This window comes from Engraulis encrasicolus, chromosome 2 (assembly GCF_034702125.1).
Source record: "Engraulis encrasicolus isolate BLACKSEA-1 chromosome 2, IST_EnEncr_1.0, whole genome shotgun sequence".
NCBI classification, from domain to species: domain Eukaryota; kingdom Metazoa; phylum Chordata; class Actinopteri; order Clupeiformes; family Engraulidae; genus Engraulis; species Engraulis encrasicolus.
The window spans coordinates 303880-324547 of record NC_085858.1 but is presented as its reverse complement, the minus strand read 5'-3'; the positions used below and the strand labels follow the sequence as shown (position 1 = coordinate 324547).

General features: G+C 42.2%; 1 protein-coding gene across 4 annotated transcripts in view; it reads right to left on the bottom strand.

Moving 5' to 3' along the window:
- Positions 1-20668, bottom strand: part of LOC134465502 (wings apart-like protein homolog) — a 48693-nt gene that overhangs the window by 20445 nt on the left and 7580 nt on the right. For 3 of the 4 annotated variants that reach the window (XM_063219191.1, XM_063219200.1, XM_063219208.1), the window contains exons 6-17: positions 15645-15810; positions 11737-11862; positions 10828-10936; positions 10189-10325; positions 9172-9264; positions 6072-6275; positions 5331-5467; positions 4395-4506; positions 3862-4020; positions 3602-3670; positions 2344-2455; positions 1374-1471 (exon numbers count right to left, since the gene is read on the bottom strand). In XM_063219191.1, the coding sequence (XP_063075261.1) occupies positions 1374-1471; positions 2344-2455; positions 3602-3670; positions 3862-4020; positions 4395-4506; positions 5331-5467; positions 6072-6275; positions 9172-9264; positions 10189-10325; positions 10828-10936; positions 11737-11862; positions 15645-15810 (1522 nt within the window). The remainder of the gene's footprint in view (positions 1-1373; positions 1472-2343; positions 2456-3601; positions 3671-3861; positions 4021-4394; positions 4507-5330; positions 5468-6071; positions 6276-9171; positions 9265-10188; positions 10326-10827; positions 10937-11736; positions 11863-15644; positions 15811-20668) is intronic. The other variant, XM_063219216.1, reaches the window with a different exon arrangement.

Below are 20668 nucleotides of genomic sequence, written 5' to 3'. Positions count from 1 at the left end.
ATTGAGCTCGTTGTTGTTATTGGCTGTGCCGACAAACACAAATACTATGACTGGTCAAACGTCATTGTCGGTGGTGACATCTCTCCAGTAATTTGCCATTGAGCTGTATGACATTTTCTCCGGTACACTTTTCACCCCCCCCCCCCACCCAATATTTTCTCCTCGGATCTGCACGATTCACAGAAATTACCCATTTTGATTGCAAAACGGCGAATTTCGCTGAAAAGTGGCAAGTTTGCATGCCTGAGATAAGTCGCTTCAAAACACTTCAAATACGCAGATCGGGTGTCATCCTTAATTGCTGAATCACTCTCACCTCTTCAGAAAATCAACTTTGGCCTTAGGTCAGGTGTATGAAAAACAGCACAATGAAAAACAACACAATGAAAAACAATGGTCAATGACAGATGGTGACATATTTGCTATTTGTAGAGCAATACATTTTTAACTTCATGATTTAATCAATGATAAAAAGCCTCACACACCAGTAGCATGCATGCAGCTCCAAGAGCTGTATCCCTCCCATGTTTTTTTTTCTTCACCTTTAACACCAAAGAAGTCTCTCCCACTGTCCTGTCTCAAAAAAGCCAGCCAAGAGTATGTCAGGCCTAATTCTGACAAAAATGAAGGCTAATGGGACTCTGAAGTCATGATCCCAAGATCAATCATTTCAGAACTGACAGCATCAAAACTGTATGGTGTTGGAGATGAAGAATATGAAAAAAGAAAAATGGTGCATAAAGTGAAACATGGTATGGATACAGCTCTTATGATGAGCTGCATGCTGCAGGTGTTTGAGGGCTTTTATCATTGATTAAATCATGAAGTTAAACATGTATTGCTCTACGAATAGCGAATATGTCACCATCTCTCATTGATCTCCATTGTTTTTCATTGTGTTGCTTTCCATGATTACAATGACCCTAAACATACACCTAAGGCCGAAGTTGATTTTTTTTTAAGACGTGAGAGTGATTCAGTGATTAAGTATGACACTCGATCTGCATATTTTAAGTGTTTTGAAGTGACTTATCGGCTCATTTTCACATTATGTTCAATAGGCGACAAAACTTTTTGTCTGTCTTGTGAAAATCTGCCCTGTCTGTGTTCATTAAAGGGTCAATCTTTCTTTGGTGCATGAAATTTATTTTTGTACATACATTTTCATTCGGGAGGGTTGTAGCTTTCATATGAGTGACTTCTGAAGCCAAGTGATTAATTGAAAGTCAGGTTATTAGCTGTTCTTCCAAACAGATGGATAGGCGACAACACTTTTGGAGACGGCTGTACTCTCACACTGTCCTGTAATAAGAAAAGTCAAAAAGCCACAAAAAAAACCCTAACCCCCCCCCCAAAAAAAAAAAGAGACTTACACTCTCTAGCACGCGCAGGCATCTCTCGGAGCCCCAGAGGGAGTCCACCAGCTTCTCCTTGTCCTCCTCCTCCTCCAGATTCTCCACACACTCCTTCACTGCAATGCCAAGAGACCACACAGGTCAGTGTGTGTGTGTGTGTGTGTGTGTGTGTGTGTGTGTGTGTGTGTGTGTGTGTGTGTGTGTGTGTGTGTGTGTGTGTGTGTGTGTGTGTGTGCGTGCGCGCGCGCATGTCTGTGTCTGTCTGTGTGTGTGTGTGTGTGTGTGTGTGTGTGTGTGTGTGTGTGTGTGTGTGTGTGTGTGTGTGTGTGTGTGTGTGTCCGTGTGTCCGTCTTAAGTATATTATAGGTTTAGATTGGAGCAAGTGCAGTAAGCGTCTGAGTCACCACACACACGTAGACACACAAACACACACACACACACGCATGCACGTACACACGCATGTACACACGCACATACTAGGGATTGGGGAAAATGTTTTAAAAATCTTAACCGACTACCAAGCCTTATTAACCGATGGTTAACCGGTTAACCGAAAATTCTTTAACTGCCATTTATGAGACCCTGTCATGCCACGGGTCTTTCTCTGCACGTGAAACAAGTTATGCCCCCATTTTAGAATGGTTAGGCTCCTGTCACACAATGTTAGTTTGTGCCCTTTGTATTACACATTTTCCCCAATCATTGTCCACTAGCCTACTTGTGGAGGAACAAGAGTTTTGTTTTGGGGAGAAAAACAATTGCTTTGCCAGCGCACCCACGAACAGCCACACATTATGCACAACGTCAACCTTCCATGCAATGCAGCACGTGGGGCGGGGCGGTTAACCGGCAGAGAAAATTTTAACCGGTTAATGTTGATCCGGTCAACTATCGGTTAAACAGCTACCGGTTAACATCCCTAGCACGTACACACACGTGCACACATACACACACGTACACACACACATTATATAAGTCAAACGTCTACCTTTATCTACAATGTGGTCCAGACCTCCCAGCAACCTCAGCTCCTCTTTAAACCAGTCCCCGGCCCGCTTGGATGTCAGAGACAGCAGGGTCTCCATGGCCAGGTGTCCTGTCTAGAAAAGTGGAGCAGGCAGGAAAACACCAATCAAACACTGTTTACTCGTGTGTGTGTGTGTGTGTGTGTGTGTGTGTGTGTGTGTGTGTGTGTGTGTGTGTGTGTGTGTGTGTGTGTGTGTGTGTGTGTGTGTCCATGTGCATGCGTGTACGTGACAGAGAAAAAGGCAGAATGAATTACTACATTGAGTGTGTCAAATCGTGTGTGTGTTTGGGTGTGTGTGTGTGTGCGTGCGTGTGCGTGTGTGTGTGTGCGTGCAATGCATGTGTAAATAAATTGCTGGACAACACAAACATACAGCATACTACTTAATACACTATTGCAATTTTGCAATGGACAAGATTTCACAAATAAAAAATGAAAATGTTGGTGCGGAGCAGGGGTGGGTAATTATTTTGGCTCAAGGGCCACATTTGGTTTAGAATGTCGATGAAAGGGAAAGATGTCACAGGCAACTTGTCATTTTCAATAATAAGGAAAAAAATGTATGGCGTCATAATTTGTTAACCATGTCATTCCTTCACATTGTAATGAAATGTATTAAGCTGTGATCGTGATTCATACATTCAGTATGAACAGCGATTGGAAGACATTGTACTGTGTATTGTCAAACTGAAATGGTGCATTGTGTAGGATGGTGGCCAGAGTAGGTACTGCAAGTATGATGCTCATTGAAACAGTGCTGCCGATTGCCAAATTTCATGTTTTCATGAATATTTACCAAATAATAAACCAATATTTCTGACCAAAGTACAGAATAGTTTGCAGATAAAAATGTCTATTTCTGGACATTCAAAACGAAATAGGAGAAGTTCCACCTTTTCATGTATGAAAGTGTACTTTTCCCAGTCATATGGTGGTGGTGAGTATTCCTGAAAAAGTTAACATTTGTGAATGGGCAGCATGCATTCTTGAAAAATACTACATAGTGCGTCTTTAATGGGAGCTAGGTGAGAGAGAGAGAGAGAGAGAGAGAGAGAGAGAGAGAGAGAGAGAGAGAGAGAGAGAGAGAGAGAAAGAGAGAGAGTGAGAGTGAGAGTGAGAGTGAGAGTGAGAGTGAGAGTGAGAGAGTGAGAGTGAGAGTGAGAGTGAGAGTGAGAGAGAGAGAGACAGAGACAGAGACAGAGACAGTTTTATTACTGACCGTGATGTTCTCCAGGTCCAGGTGCTTGTTGTGGACGGTCTCACAGAGCTTGCGGATCTTCTCCCTCACCTTTAAAAAATAAATAAAAAAATTATAACATCATTATAATAACAAATCATCATCATTATCTTCATAACACTTTTTAAATTATGTATATTTTTTATTCATGATTAATTACTATAATAATTATTTTTAACTCATCATTATTATCATCATCACCATTATTACATATAATATATAAATATAATTGTTGGCCAAACCTTGGCCATCTCTCTAGCGGTGAGCTGGGCCCGTGCGGCTCCGTCCTGCTCCAGTTCCAGCAGTCGGATCATGAGCTCCAAACAGGCCCGGTCCAGGTCCATGTTCAGACGGTCGCGACTCAGGATGTACATGAGGGACGCCGTGCACAGCGCCAGGTTCTAAATCAATTTTAAAAGACCATCACATGCCATAAATGAGTTTAGTTATTTAGTAATTATCATTTAGTTCAGTAATTATTTAGTTTAATCATCTAGTAGTGCCTTGAAGATCTGTGCTACTTTGCTTACGCCTAGACCACATGGCAATGTTTTTGAGTGAATAATTTTTGTTTTTTTTGCCTCCCGTCCACATGGCATTGGCATTTTGGGTGCGACAAAACTATGTTTTTTGAGAACGGAAGAGTTCTCCAGAGAGGAATAATCTGGCAACATTGCCTTGTAACCTGGCAACAAGTTCTTGTAGGAACTCTGCTACTTTTTGACAGCGCTGACAGTGTGTGAGTGCAGATTGTGTGTTTGAGTGGTTGACTTACCGGATGCTGGGGAGCGTCATTCAGTGTCTTGAAGACCTGTGCTACTTTCCCTCTGGCTCTTAGGTGCATCCTGAAACTCGGGGTCGCACACCTTGAGGCAAGAGTGATGACACTGTGGGAGGAGAGAGAGAGAGAGAGAGAGAGAGAGAGAGAGAGAGAGAGAGAGAGAGAGAGAGAGAGAGAGAGGGAGCGAGAGAGAGAGAGAGAGAGAGAATAAGTTTGATGGGTGAAAGGCTATTACACTGATGGGTGGCATGTGTGGCAGTGCTTTGAAATAAGTTTTCAGAGGGTGATGATGGTAATTTAACCCATACTGGAAAATCTGAAAGTTTTCAAATGACACCCCCACATATGAAAATTTGACAATTTTAACATTTTGAGGCCTTTTGAAAGTGTGATAATGTTGAGGTCCAAATAGGAGAAAAGAAACTGATGATTCACTAGGGTTCTGCCTGAGGGACTTGATCCTGGCTTCTCAATGGAACGGCGTGTGTGTGAGAGGCAGTGTGTGGCTTTAAAGCTGCAATGTGTAGGATGGTGGCCAGAGTAGATATTGCAACTACGCTGTTCATTAAAATGAATCTGCCTATTGCCAAATTTGATCTTTTTATGAATATTTACTAAATGATAAACCACTATTTACTGGTATGACCGAAGTACAATAAGTTTTGCAGCTACAAATGTCTGTCTATTTGTGGAAATTCAAAATGGCAGACCATGGAGAAGATCCCCCTTTTCATGTATGAAAAGTGCAATTTCCCCACACTGGAAATTATCTACTAAAAATATTACACATTGCAACTTTAATGACTTGTGTGAGAGGCTGTGTATGTCTTCAATGACGTGTTTTAGTGAGCGAGAGTCTGTTTGTGTCTTTACTGACATGACACGTGTTAATGTGCGAGAGGCTATGTATGCATGTCTGCAGTACCTTACCTGAGGCAGCGTGTGTTCATGGGCTGACCGCTCTTCAGCCCAGTGGCAAGGTACTCAAAGTCGTCAGTGAACTCCTGATTCTCTCCAAATTCTACAACGTCGTTGAAGTGTTTCACATGCTGAACCACTGTGAATAACTATGGATACAGATAAATAACAAATATATTTTTTTTAAAAAGTAATCATAAATTGCACTATTTTTATTAGAAAAGCTCACAGTAAAAGAAGTCAGATTTTTGACATGTAGATGAGAGTTTGTTCCAAACCAAAAAAATAAAGCTAAATTAAGCTAAATGACACTGAAGTGCCTTTGCGACTCTCACTCAGAACTGAGTAAGAAAGAGTTAGGCGAATCCCATTGATCTCTGTGTTCCATTTTTACACAACAATAAAGGTCAAGTCGGCTTTACTGTCAATTTCTTTACATGCAAGTTCAAGTTCAAAAGTTTATTTTCCATGTCAACAAAGTTGATAGTATTTTTTTGTAGCATATCCCCCAACATCAAAACAAATCAAACACAAACAATGGACAAGACACACAGCTGCAAAGCACATACAATGAATAACCGAATGTCACTAAATGATAATGTCATAAAATGTTCATGACATTGACATGTTTATGCACATGCATGACTGCATTATGACACCTATGACAGCGTTATGACAACGTTATGTCATACGTGTGACGCCAGCATCAAGTTAAGTGTAACCTTCTAGTTTACAAGGTGTATCTGTCCTCACCTCTTTGTGCTCCTTCCTGCACTTCAGTGCTGTGACAATATCCTGATAGGGCTCTGTTGGTACGGTTGTTGTTTTGATGACTTTGGGGGGAGGTTGCGGTGCTTTGAAGACCCCATCGTCCTTTGCAGCGCTGGAGGAGGCGTCTTTACTGGTACTGCTGCTGCTGTTGTTGTTGCTGCTACTACTGCTGCCTGCATCACTGACCTGGATATATAAAGAAAAAGTAAGATACATGAAAAGAGAAGAGCAGCCGTTTTTGGTTTCTGTGCATATGCTTTATGAAGTTAAAGATAAATCCCACAACAACCATATATTCACATTAGGAAAATAAAATAAAGATTAGAGATGCACAGGATCCAAGATCCGGTTCCGGATCCGGCAGGATAATAGGGTTTTTCACAGGATCCGGATCCAGCAGGTTCTTAAGCAGTGGATCTGGTATCCGGCAGTTACCTAAAAATCAGGATCTGGTGCATCTCTAGCCTAGGTTTTTCAGTCAGTCTTTCACAACCCCAATTCAATTCAAGATTAGTTTATTACGTCTTATTATAGGTTTGAAGCCTATAAAGAGTAAAAATTGTTGTGTTTTTTCTGTCCTCAAAAAGATTTAAAAAAAAAAGGGGGGGGGGGGTGGTGGTGAAAAAAGTGCAAAGAAAGTGCCTTGTTGTCTTCAGCTTGAATTCAGTAATCTAACTGCTTGGTGGAAGAAACTACTTTGGAGTCTGGTAGTGTGAGATTTCAGGCTTCTGTACCGTTTCCCATTCAATTGCTGCATGGAGTGAAAGAACTTTGGAAGCGGCCAGTGCAGGCAGTGTGGTAGTAAGCCAATGAGTCTAAAAAATTGTTTGAGCCAACGTAATAAAAAGGGCCCACGTGTGCGAGTAGGCTATGCGTTTCCCCCCTTTCGTAGGATCCAGTATCCGGTTCCGGATCCGGCAGGATCTTAAGCAGTGGATCCGGTATCCGGCAGGATCCTAAAAATCATGATCCGGTGCATCTCTAATAAAGATTGATTAAAATTTGAATTGATTAATTAAATTTGTTAGCTGATTGAACTTCCTCAGTGTTGGATTGCCCATTCTTGTACTTATGTGTCTCTCTGTGCATCCAATGTCAAAACACAAACCGAAATAGCAGTGAAGAAACAGTCAAAAAAGTTGCATTGTGGTATATAAACGTAGCACCACAAAATTATACACATTTATGTAAGCCCCCTTCACATCTATGCTCTTCGGCACTACTCCCTTGGCAATAACGGGGATGGGAGGAAAAAAAGCTATGCTTCATCCCACTTTTCAGATGTACTAAGTGGGGTTAGTGGGGTGCAAATTTTACCTCCAATCTAGCAGTTAAAATTGAGTCCTATGAGAACAGTTAGCCGCCACCGCCAGCTGGTCTCATAGGACTCAAATGTTAACTGCTAGCTTGGAGGTAAAATTGGCACTGCCATACCCAGAGAAGGGTAAAACCCTATTATTTAACTCAAGGGGAGGTGTAAAATAAGATTATTTCCAAAAATGGAACAGTATCACTTTAAAGTTTGTCGATTCTCGATTGTAACATCTGAAAATATAGCTGCAAGCAGCAATGCGGGGCCAAGCAGTAAACTTGCCAGAGTCGCCACGGCAACAGAAGGAACTGCAGCGCCCCCTTTGGTCCAAATCTCGCCAATGTTGGTGTGCATTCCTTGGACGAGAGTGTGATCACGTAAACCAAGTTTAGTTTGAATCCGTTGAAGAGCTGCCGAGATATGAGCTCACTTCCTGTTACCTGTTGGTGCCGCTAGAGAGCTTGGGGTCTGGATTTTTTTGTGAGAGGTCATGGGATGGACTAGAATGTGTGCAAAAAATCCTAACAGAAATTGACTAACGGTTGCTGAGATATGACCTCACTTCCTGTTTTGCCACCTTTATGACAATTTTGATTGGCTGTCACCGGCAAACGACAAGAGGTGTTCAAAATTCTTTCCTCTCCCCCCTCCTTCTCCCTCCCTCCTTCCCTCTCTGTCCCTCTCCCTCTCCCTTCCCTCCCTCTCCCTCTCCCTCTCCCTGTCTGTGTGTGTGTGAGGGGGGGGGAGGTGGGTTGCAGGGGCTGGGGCAGTGGGGCTTTGGTTGACACTAGACCCCCTGCCGAGAATGGTGTCAGTGAACGTGCGCAGGGGAGGGGAAGGGGACAGAGATGAGAAAAAATCCCTCCATTCTTTCCACAATTTTGAATGGCTGCTGTGAGCTGATAGTTTTTTCAATCGTTACGAAAATCCATACCTGGGTGCAACATAGTGTGAAGATGACCTGTGTACCAATATTTTGAAAATTGGGAGTACGGTTCAAAAGCTACAGGTAAAAATGTAGCTAAAATTTTGACCTGCTGGTGGCGCTACAGAGTTTGAGCTGGGGATCTGATTTTCTTTGTGGTAGGTCTTGGGGTGGACCACTATGTGTGTACAAAATCCCAGCCTAGTTTGACAAACGGTTGCTGAGATATGACCTCACTTCCTGTTTCACCACTTTTACGACAATTTTGATTGGCTGTCACGGCTAAACGATTAAAGGTATCGAATATTCCTGTAGACCCCATATTAAGCTCAGTCCAGAGATACTATATACCGAGTTTCGGGTGAATTGGTCAAAAATTGTGGGAGGAGTAGCATTTTTATTGAATTTCGCAAAATTCAAAATGGCGGGAAAACTATCCAGGCGGAAAATGACGTCATAGCGTGTGTTGGATTCGTCTTGGCTCAAGGATTCCAGGGATACCAAGTTTTTGAAAATTGGTCCAGCGGTTCAAAAGTTACAAGCAGAAATGTACCTGCAACTTTGACCTGCTGGTGGCGCTATAGTGTTGGGGCTTGGGACCTATAAATCGCTGTGGGTGATACTGAGTCTGCCCCGAATGTGTGTGCCAATTTACAGCATTTTCCTACCTACGGTTCTATGGGCTGCCATAGACTTGCTAAGGAGAGGAAAGAGGTGACATAATAATAATAAGAACACCAGCTAAAACAGTAGGGGCCTTCGCCAGCTTCGCTGCTTGGCCCCTAATAAATCATCATCATCACTCACTGGTGTTGTTTGTGACTGTGTGCATGTACAAAACTCACTGGTGTCGTTTGTGAGGGCGGGACTACTGGCGGCACCTCCTCGCTTTCCGGGTGGTTCCAGTGTCTGGCATTATACACAGCTTTTGTTGGAGACTGGACACATGGACACACACACAAAGAATTTTCACAATCTGAATCCAGACATTTTCCAAGATTATTCACCATTGTGGAATAGGGCAAATGTTCACATATCAGTTTGTAATTCCACAAAAACAAGACAGAAAGACTTTTTAAAAAATAGGGTGTAACAGTCAAATGTTGTTTCAAACAGCTTCCTCACCTGAGGTCTGCACTTTCTGAGTGTATTTCTAGTATTTAATTATAATTACTATTAAGCTGTGTATACAGCAAGAGCGACCTACGCTACCTCAGTGACGAAGTCATTATTTTTCTATGGAGGGTCGGCGAAAAAGTGGCCAAAGCAAATTTGTCGGGAGTGAAGCGACCTGACCGACCAGAGAGCATTTCAGCAAATACAGCCAAGCTACTATGGCAATGAGCTATGATGCAGTTCAGCGAAAATCAATTAGAAAGTTCAGCTCTCTGAATGTCCCAAGCTGACAAGTCAGAGACGTGTAAACGTCCAGAGTGAATAAAGAGAATTCATAGCAAAACTTCCTCAGTGACCTTGGCTGCTCGGGTAGAGTAGGCTGTTTCTGCTGTTACACGTAGCTTCACAGTTGTATTTATTATTATTACATCATCATCATCATTACTGGCGTGCACAGACAATTTTTGAGGGCAGGTGCTGGATGGGGCATGTAGAACTTCTGGCTGCCTTACTAGGTTATATAGGGATTATATCAAGGCATTATTATCAGACTTTTAATCATCAAGCATTTCTAGATGATCATGTCAACAAAGACCACGATACATTTTGAAGAAAAAAAAAGAACTTTCAAAAAGGGCACTTTTTGTCTAGAGGGCAAAGGGGCAGGTGCTTTAGCACCACCTCATCCCTATCTGTGCATGCCTATGATCATCATCATCATCATCATCATCATCATCATGCCTTACCCTCTTGGGCCCAAAGATCTTGCGTCTCTCTCGCGGCTCCTGCTCCTGCTCCTGAGGGGTTGGGGCGGAGCCTCTGCTGCTCATCAGCCGCTGCTCCATGGCCTCTGTTGCGCTCCATGACCGCTGTTCCATAGATCCTGTCATCAAAAGCAGAGCAGTCAGAAAAGTATTATGTAAATATAATAGTAAAATCCCTAGGTACCATCCACCGAGCCACAATAGTCCCGAAATCCTACGGACAGGGTTACAAACAAACCCCCGACCTCGGCTAGTGCCCGGCTACCAACAAATCCTGCTGAAAGCCCACTGCGTCACAGGGGCAGGTGTGCCCTCTGACCTCTGTGTAACCCCCTTTTTCACGTCCTGAGACGCAAAGATCAAGCGGCGCCCTCGCGTGGACTGGACATGTCAGTGTAGTGTCTAGAGTCGTGTTTCTCAACAGGGGGGCGTTGGGGAGGTCTAGAGGGGCGTTTGAAAGGTTAAGGCTGAGAGGGGGCAGGATTTAGTTGCCATTGGGGTGGATTAATCCACGTTATCTTTTTGATTCATGATGGGGTCCAGGGGGCGTTTATTCCAAAAAGGTTGAGAGCCACTGGTCTAGACTGTTATCCATCCAAACAGACAGTCTCCCCAACTCACCTGATGTTCTGATGCTGGGACTGCTGGCCACTACCGCGTCTCCTCTGGGCACCGGCTGGATGACGGACGATGGCACAGCTGGCAAGGTCATGGCCATGGAATGGGGCTGCTTGATTATGGATTAAAAAAAAAAAAAAAACCATTAAATCACGATTATTCAAATCATAATCAAAATGTTTTGTTTTTTTAAAAGTGCACTATTGTAGGACTGAGGCCACCAGAGTAGGTATTGCAACTATGCTGCTCATTGAAACTTTGCTGCCTATTGCCAAATTTGAATTGTGGAAATAAACTACTAAAAATATTACATAGTGCACCTTCAAGCAAAATCAAATGATAGAATCTGTCAAGTCAACAGTGCCAAGCAACAACATTTTTTTAGCAGCAGTATTTTGTCAGTTACAAAACTGATTTTACAGATTTAGTAGCTTCAGGGGGCTCTACTTAGAATATGGTTAAGTGATAAACCAGGCCTTACTTAACCAACAGGGAGTGGTAAATCTGGCAATAGATATATCTGCAGGCATCATTTAGTTAACCTCTTAAAGTGATACAGTGCCATTTTTGGAAATAAGCTCATATTACACCCCCCTTGAGTAACATGATTGAGTTTTACTTTTCGCCTGTACTTTCAATTGTTCTCCAAGTATGGCAGTGCAAATCCTACCTCGATGCTAGCAATTAACATCAACTGGCGGCTAGCTGGTCTCATAGGATTCAATGTTAATTGCTAGCTTGGAGGTAAAACCTCCAAAATTCCACTATGAATGACTTATTAGTAGATTACACCGCAGTGCACGGCTCTGGACGTCTGGAGCATCACTAAAAAGTTTGGGACCCACTGACTTGACCCGCTTTACTACTGAACCAGCTTCCTAGTATATCCCTCTGGTGTGTGTGTAGCATTACCGTGGACAACACTGTAGTCATGGCCGGTGTCCAGGTCAGGTTGAGCTGCGTCGACCTCTTGGCCTTGGCTTCTGCCTTGGCCTTCTTCCTCTCTTGTCTTCTCTGGGCAGCCAGCGGGTCTTCATCCTTCAACAGATGAACCGGAAAAACAAATTGAATAATATAGCTGCAAGCAGCAATGCGGGGCCAAGCAGTAAACTTGCCAAAGTCGCCACGGCAACAGAAGGAACTGCAGCGCCCCCTTTGGCCCAAATCTCGTCAATGTAGGTGTGCATTCCTTGGAGGGGAGTGTGATCACGTGAACCAAGTTTAGTTTGAATCCGTTGAAGGCTTGCCGAGATATGAGCTCACTTCCTGTTACCTGTTGGTGGCGCTAGGGAGTTTGAGCTAGGGATCTGGATTTTTTTGTTGCAGGTCATGGGATTGACTAGTATGTGTGGAAAAACTCCCAAAAGAATTTGACAAACGGTTGCTGAGATATGACCTCACTTCCTGTTTTGCCACTTTCATGACAATTTTGATTGTCTGTCACCGCCAAACGATAAGAGGTATCAAAAATTATTTGAATACCCAAATGCCTATTAGTCTGAAGATGATGTTTACCTTTTTGCAGGTCATTTTGACAAAAAATGTGGGACAAGTAGCATTTTATTGAATTTTACAAAATTCAAAATGGCGGAATTTCTCTTCTGGGTTGACATGACATCATATAGTGCGTTGGATTCGGCTTGGCCTAAGGATTCTAGTGATAGTAATATATTTTACATCGAGCATATGGTTTAAAAGCTACAGGCAAAAATGTAGCTAAAACTTTGACCTGTTGGTGGCGCTACAGAGTTTAAGCTGGGGATCAGATTGTTTTTGTGGTTTGTCATGGGATGGACTACTATGTGTGTACAAAATCCAAGCCTAATTCGACAAATGGTTGCTGAGATATGACCCCACTTCCTGTTTTGCCACTTTTACGACAATTTTGATTGGCTGTCACGGCTAAATGAGAAAATATATTCAATATTCCTTGAGACCCCATGTGTAGCTCAGTCCCGAGATACTATATACAGAATTTCGGGCAAAATGGTAAAAAATTGTGGGAGAAGTAGCATTTTTATTGAATTTCACAAAATTCAAAATGGCGGGAAAACTATCCAGGCGGAAAATGACGTCATATGTTGCGTTGGATTCGTCTTGGCCCAAGGATTCCAGGGATACCAAGTTTATGAAAATTGGCCCAGCGGTTCAAAAGTTACAAGCAGAAATGTACCTGCAACTTTGACCTGCTGGTGGCGCTAGAGCGTTGGGGCTGGGGACCTATGAATTGCTGTGAGTAATGCTGAGCCTGGCCCGAATATGTGTGCCGATTCTCGTCATTTTCCTACGCACGGTTCTATGGGCTGCCATAGACTTCCAGAGGAGAGGAAAGATGTTTAATAATAAGAATACCAGCTAATACATTAGGGGCCTTCGCCAGCTTCGCTGCTTGGCCCCTAATAACAGTTGCTAAAATGCTTTCGACACACTTTGTAACATAAATGATGAATGAATAATTAACAAAACATTTACAAATGTGTTCTTTCATGAGAGAGAGAGAGAGAGAGAGAGAGAGAGAGAGAGAGAGAGAGAGACAGAGACAGAGACAGAGAGAGAGAGAGAGAGAGAGAGAGAGAGAGAGAGAGAGAGAGAGAGAGAGAGAGAGAGAAACAAAGTTTGGATCAATGATTGTTGGTTTGGTTGATGAGTGGAGGTGCAAAACGCACACCAGAAACAGAGGTGCTGGCAACCAGAAAATACACTTACAGGAGAGAAGTGCCGCACACTCTCAAGTTAAATAAACAAGTTTTTAATGTGACAACGTTTTGGCCTGTCGGCCTTCCTCAGGTCACAATTTACCCTACTCTGAAAGTGAACACCCTCCACTGGCAAACTTTACCCACACGTGACTCACACTACAATCGGCAGGGGCATGGCCACAGTCATTAAAGGGACACTGTGTGAGATTTTTAGTTGTTTATTTCCAGAATTCATGCTGCCCATTCACTTATGTTACCTTTTTCATGAATACTTACCACCACCACCAAATTCGAAGTATTCATTATGACTGGAAAAATTGCACTTTTCATACATGAAAAGGGGGATCTTCTCCATGGTCCTACATGAATTTCCAAAAATAGCCATTTTTAGCTGCAAAAATGACTGTACTTGGACCATACTAGAAAATATTTGTTTAATACTTAGTAAACTTTCATGTAAAGATCAAATTTGGCAATAGGCAGCCCAATTTCAATAAGCAGCATAGTTGCAGTACCTTTTTTGACCATTTCCTGCACAGTGTCCCTTTAACATGGTCACGTTACATGGCACCATTTAAATTCGTACATGTGCCGTCACTCAACTGATTAAACGGCGGCATGTATACGGGTGGGAGACGTGACGCCTTGTTTTTTCGTAACATTGGTTAAAAACCTACAAAACTGTTATTTTTCCTTTAAAAAACATATGTCAATGAAAGAAGATGTGGTACATTATGTTTCACATTAGTCTTGGTTGAGAAGAAACATTTTTGTTAAGATTTATGTATTTATGATTTATGTCAAATATCCTGCGGTGTGACTAACATTAATGAAAACTGGAATATAATATATATATATAAATTAACCAAAAACATTTTGAACAATGTATGAAGCATTTGGCATGATTGCATAAATATTAACTTTATATTAAGATATGTGAATGTGAAAAAAACTCAAGACAGTAATATTAACTACAAGTTCAATTTCGTAACACAAATTGCGTCCTGTGGGGTGACATGTATGTCAATGTTTGTGAATGGGCAGCTGCAAGGCCAACTACAAGGGTCTTAAAGACTGGCTCCTAACCAGTCAGTACCTCGGTTATTGGAGAGTGCTGTGGAAGTTTAAGGTGACTCTTAACCTCTTAATATGTCTTCATATTGCAATGTTCTGTCACGCAATGCTTAGGTTCATTTTATGCTGTCCTGTGGTGTGACTGCTCTTGTAGGAGGAAAAAAAGTTTTTTTTATAAATGAAAACACATATTAAGATTAAACACAATATCATTATCAAGTTAGCATGAGCTCAGATGTCAGTCATGTATACAAAAGGATTAAAATGGCCATAATGCAGTGAATTCCCTGTGGTGTGACTCCATTTTCCTGCGGTGTGACATGCCTATGCAATGTGTTGATGCAAGACACATTTTCCCAAAAATGGCAAAAATAAGGTGAAATTCCACAGACCACTAAGTGCTTTATTTTTTTCATTTTTTTTCCCCAATTTTTATCCATCATTTTTTTCAGGAATTTGAAAAACTTTTTTTTTTTTTTTGCGTTACGCCCTTAAACGTCAACCACCCATACATGCATTTCCACTAGTGTTGCACCGATACCATTTTTTGGCCCCGATACCCGATACCTGGCTGTGCAGTATCGGCCGATACCGATGCCATACCGATACCGATACCACCCTATTTGAAATGTATATAGATGAAGGGCTGTAGTGCATACTACTTGGATGTAAAATCATTGCATGGCTTTGTCAGGCTGCTGCCTACCTTTGTGAAACAAGAGATTAACAGGAGACTAATACAAAGTGAATCCAGCAAAACGTTTTATACTTTTTAAATACCTCTATGAAATAACTTATTTCAAGGCTGTTTAAGTGTCATACAAGCACCTGCAAATGGTATCGGTGCCCTATTTGTTGGTACTCGCCGATACCGATATCACCATTTTAGTTCCGATCCACCGATACTGGTATCGGTATCGGTGCAACACTAATTTCCACCACACATTTCCAACACTCGCACCTTTGTTACCTCGGCACTCACTTCCTCATGACATATAGACAGACAGGCAGAGAGAGAGAATAGCCAATGGGGGATACTCTACTCACATCATCGTCTTCTCCGCTCTCACTCATGTCATCGAAGCCGAAGTACTGAATCTTGTAACTGGAGCCCCCAAAGTCGTCAGAGATGGGGTCATCGCCAGCGATGTCCTCATCATCAAACCCAAAGAGATTCCGAGAGTCAGGCCTTTTTGGTTTGAACGCAGCTGACCTAAAGACAGACACACACACACACACCTTGACTTCCATTGCTCTGCATAGGGCCATTCCATATCAATTCACACACCTTCCTCAGACACTCAGACCTAGATTTTCCTGATTTTTCCCCCATACAGGTACCCTTTGATGCCAGCTGAATGAATACCATGGCAGTGCTCCAGTGTGCGACCAATTTGGTCTAGCCACCAGCTGGTCTCATAGGACTCAATGTTAATTGCTAGCTTGGAGGTAAAATTTGCCCAGCCATACCCAGAGAACGATTGAAAGTACAGGAGAAAGGTAAAACTCAATCATTTAACTTAAAGGGACACTGTGTGAGATTTTTAGTTGTTTATTTCCAGAATTCATGCCGCCCATTCACTAATGTTACCTTTTTCATGAATACTTACCACCACCACCGTCAAATTCTAAGTACTCATTATGACTGGAAAATGTGCACTTTTCATACATGAAAAGGGGGATCTTCTTCATGGTCCGCCATTTTGAATTTCCAAAAATAGCAATTTTTAGTTGCAACTTGGACCATACTAGATAAAAATTGGTAATTACTTAGTAAACTTTCATGTAAAGATGAAATTTGGCAATAGGCAGCCCAGTTTCAATGAGCAGCATAGTTGCAGTACCTTTTTTGACCATTTCCTGCACAGTGTCCCTTTAAGGCAAGTGTAAATATGAGCTTATTTCCAAAAATGGTACAGTATCACTTTAATAAATGTAATAATAGGCTTAATTGAAAAAAATATATATTTTATGTTATACTCAGGTTATCCCTGTTTACGGTTTAAGTTTGGTAATCTGAAAAGGTTAAGTGTGACAAATATGCAAACAAGTCAGTGAGGGGGCAAATACTTTCGCACAGCACTATATATTGATTTGTTAAAAGATGAGCAGAGAACGGTTCTGAAGGAACTTATTGGCCACAAGGAAAGATGGCATCAACAGAGCCAAGCCTTGTGAAAATGAATCCAACGTTGCTCGAGTGGCGCTCATGGAGCGGTGGCAACTTAACAGATCTGGCAAGAGCCAGGTTAGCTTACTTAGATTTACACAGAGCAAATTTTATACACGTTTAATCAGCTGAATCGGATGTTCCCTCCCTGTTCTGTTCCCACAGTAGCGACCCCAGGGGGGGGCATGAGGGGCCAGTTTTTCAAAATTCCTCCCAGTAGAAGGGCTGAACAACATATTACACATTTATGTCTATATTCACATTCATTACACATTTATTTCTAAATTTAGCCCGATGTCTCCTCTGCTGTGTCAATGAAGGCCGCCTGTCGGCTTACTCATTATCATAAGCTTACAACTGTAAAACAAAGCCTGGGGAGAGTCAGTAAACTCATCCCAACGGTCCCTTCTCTGAAGATTTTTTTTTGCTCCCAAACCCAACCCTACAACCCAACCCAACAACTTGACTAGGCTTCTGATCCGTCCGTCTTTCAAGCACTCATGGTTTTCTCTATAGGATGCATTTACTCCAGGAGGAAAATGCGAAGGAAATCTTTTTTTTTTTTTTTTACGGAAATCGACCAAAAAAAAAAATAAGTTAAAAAGGTTAAAAAAAACAAAAAAAACGGCCAAATTTAAATTATGGCGGTGCGCCACAGTTTCCTCAATGTATGGGAAACACTGAAGGTGGAGGACACCCCACCTGTGTAACCGGTTCATATACCCCCAGCTATGTGAACATCAACATTTACTACCCCAACTGTTGCGAGAAGCCGGGCCTGTGGGTAAGAGCCTTTTGTTCTTCCTGAAAACCCATGCAACATCACTCATTTTGGGCTGCAACAATCACAAAAAGACCAAGTTCAAAGTGTACATATTGACATTATATACCACATACAGTATAACTGGGGTGTCCGAGCTTCTTTTTTAAGTAAAGGCCAAATACAGACATATAAACCAAAATTTTATCGATATAGCAACTAGGGCTGGGCGATATGGAGAAAAAAATACCTTGATGTATTTTCAGTTCCCCCTAAAAAGGCAAAAAACTACACACTGGCATTTATATATATGCTTCGAGACAAACTTTTATGGGCTGCGGCTGTGCAGTCAGAAATTTGACAAATGAAAATAACGGCATAGTGGAATCGGAGCACTCTCTTCTGGTTTTTCTATTAGTGCTATGGTAAACCGAGCCACAGACGGAAGGCAGAAGCGCACTCTGGTGCAAGAGCAGCGCAGAGGAATAAAATTTGCTTCTGGCAATCTTAGAATTTTAAAAGTTTATCACTTATCTCGATAAATTTGATATGCCAAAATCTACTTCGATATGTTTCTCCTTCTCGATATATCTTAAATCTCGATATATTGCCCACCCCTAATAGTGAGTCTCAAAATGAGAGCCCATATTGTCGGAAGTTTTGCACAGATGACATGTCGGAACTTTGCTCAGCACACAGAGTTGTGCTCAATTTTCAGAATGTGCTGCGCAGACACTGAAAAGTAGGCAGGCCGTGCCCTCCTAGCGGCGCAACAGCTTCAGCGTTGCTACCAGTCAGGTCAAGAGTCAATGCAAGTACTTTTTGAGTTACCGCAAATACAGGAACTCCTCGCACTTTGTTGGGAAGCAAACAATCATTAGCAAACCAAGGGAGGCCATTTGAGAAATGCTGTTTGGGAAATGTTAATTGTTATGCTCTGTCAGACCAAGTCTCGAAAAGAAGCAGGGAATTTGAAAGTCTATGATAATCAGGGTGCATACAGATATTCCTAGGTTGAATTTACTACCTTTTACTACCTTTTTACTACCTCCATTTTTTTTTTTTTACTACCATTACAACATCGATCTTAAACTGACTACAGAAATGAAATAGCTTTCCAAATCCTATTAATAACACAAATTAATAATGTTTTTATAATTTAACAAGTTTATCATTGAGTGTATGTGTTAGTACAAGTTATTGCAGGTATGTTTCAAAAATTTCTCAACAATTCGCCATTTATAATGGTTAACTAATAGTGCAGTGCACTTTTAACAGAAGAACTCGCTCTTCTCAGAGAGTAGGAGGAGAGAAAGAACCAGCAGTGCACCTTGAAGTGGATTCCTGCAGTCAATGTCCACCAGGGCTTTGCTAACTTTTTGCGCTGGTTGCACTGGTGCGTCTAAAAAATGTTTTCAGGTGCACCAGCACAAAATCTAGGTGCACCCAAATGCCCCCCAACACCTGTGTGTGAGAGTCTGTGTGTGTGTCTTCAGCAGAATCAGAGAAAATACTACACAGGATATGACAAAATGGCAGTCATTATTTGTCCAGCAATTCGAAAAGAATGTGCAAGGCAGCATGGGTACTCCCAGGCTAAGTCATTATAGTTATGGCAAAGTTTTCGTGATTTGGATAGGGAACACAGAATCCATAACCAGCCTTGACTACCCCTTAAGCCTAAGGCACCTGCAAAAAACGCCTGCTGAACGCCTAAGCCAGGGATGTCAAACTGAAATCAAAATTAAAATAACTTAAAATTCATTATTTTTTGAGGGACTACAATTTCACATTAAAAAAACACTCATATGGTAGCTAGATCAATAGATAAGTTGATTTTTGTTTGTTTAGGTGGAAACCGAGGTGAACTTGGATTTGCCCTTCCCCATTCTGGATCGCTCCGAATGATGATTGTGGCATCTTAGCAAGCGCTTCGAACAGAAGCGTCTGCGTCTCTCTCTCGTCACACTCTCTCTCTGTCTCGGTGCATGAAGGATGCCTTGTCGACAGATAGTACGTCGCTATCAAAAACATCTGCGATTTTCCGGGAGACTTCGCGTGTCAACTCTTGACAGTGACTGAAACGGCCCATTCTTTGAGCTTGAACCTTCCGCGTGAATTCTATCAGTGGCCGCTGCTGTTTGCATTTCGTTTCCCTCCTTACCCTCTCGTCCGTTTCAAAACTCCCTGATTTGGTTGAGCACCACCTCGCTAGTCGTTAGCACATTATGAACTCCGGTAGTCGAACATGTTATTTTGAAAAGTCGGGCTGCCTATCAGCGCAAGGTGCAAGGGGTAGAAAGCCAGAGCAGCGGAGTTGAAGGAATGGCCGCAGTTCCAAAAACTTTATTTTTTGATGGGCTAATACCTACTAGCACTACTGCAGAATGACTAATGGCCATTAAAATGGCGTTTAGCATTGTCAATTCATTTTGTTTTTGGCTGGATGCACCGGTGAAAAAACATTCAGCCTCGCATTCTTTTACTCGACCGATTTGTTACATTTACCACCAATATTACGCACCATGTTACGCACCAATTTCCACCGCTTCTAACTTCATTAGTATTGTATGAACAACAGCTAACATCACAGTCATCATGGAATTCATGAAATTATGTTTAGCAGACCTTTCACTGTTTCACATCCAACCAGATTTTTCGAGTCTTGTAGAACGTAGTGCCTAGCAGGCAGCTTCTGTGGCGCTGCTGATGTCTGACGCCTGTCAGTCAGCTGCTAGTTAACAACTAGCGGTAGAATTCTAGTATTAGCACAAAGCTAAATCAGTTCAACCAGCGTCCGTCCTTGCCGCTGCATAAAAATCAATTTGCCGAGATTTGAGATCACGGGCTACAGGAATCCAACAAATTAGAAAACAAATAAGACCATGTTGTAGGGAGTCAGGGAAAATTACTACCAGTTGAGATGTGGCTTACTACCTTTTACTGGTCATTATTTTGGACTTTTTCATTTACTACCTTTTACTACTTTTTACTACCCCGCGGGCACCCTGGATAATCAGGCTAACTGAAAAGTGGACCGCGGGCCGCAAAGGGCCCACGGGCCGCATTTTGTACATGCCTGACATATAAGCATGTGCGTATACCACACCTGGTGGGCAGTCATGGGTGAGCGGTTAGGGC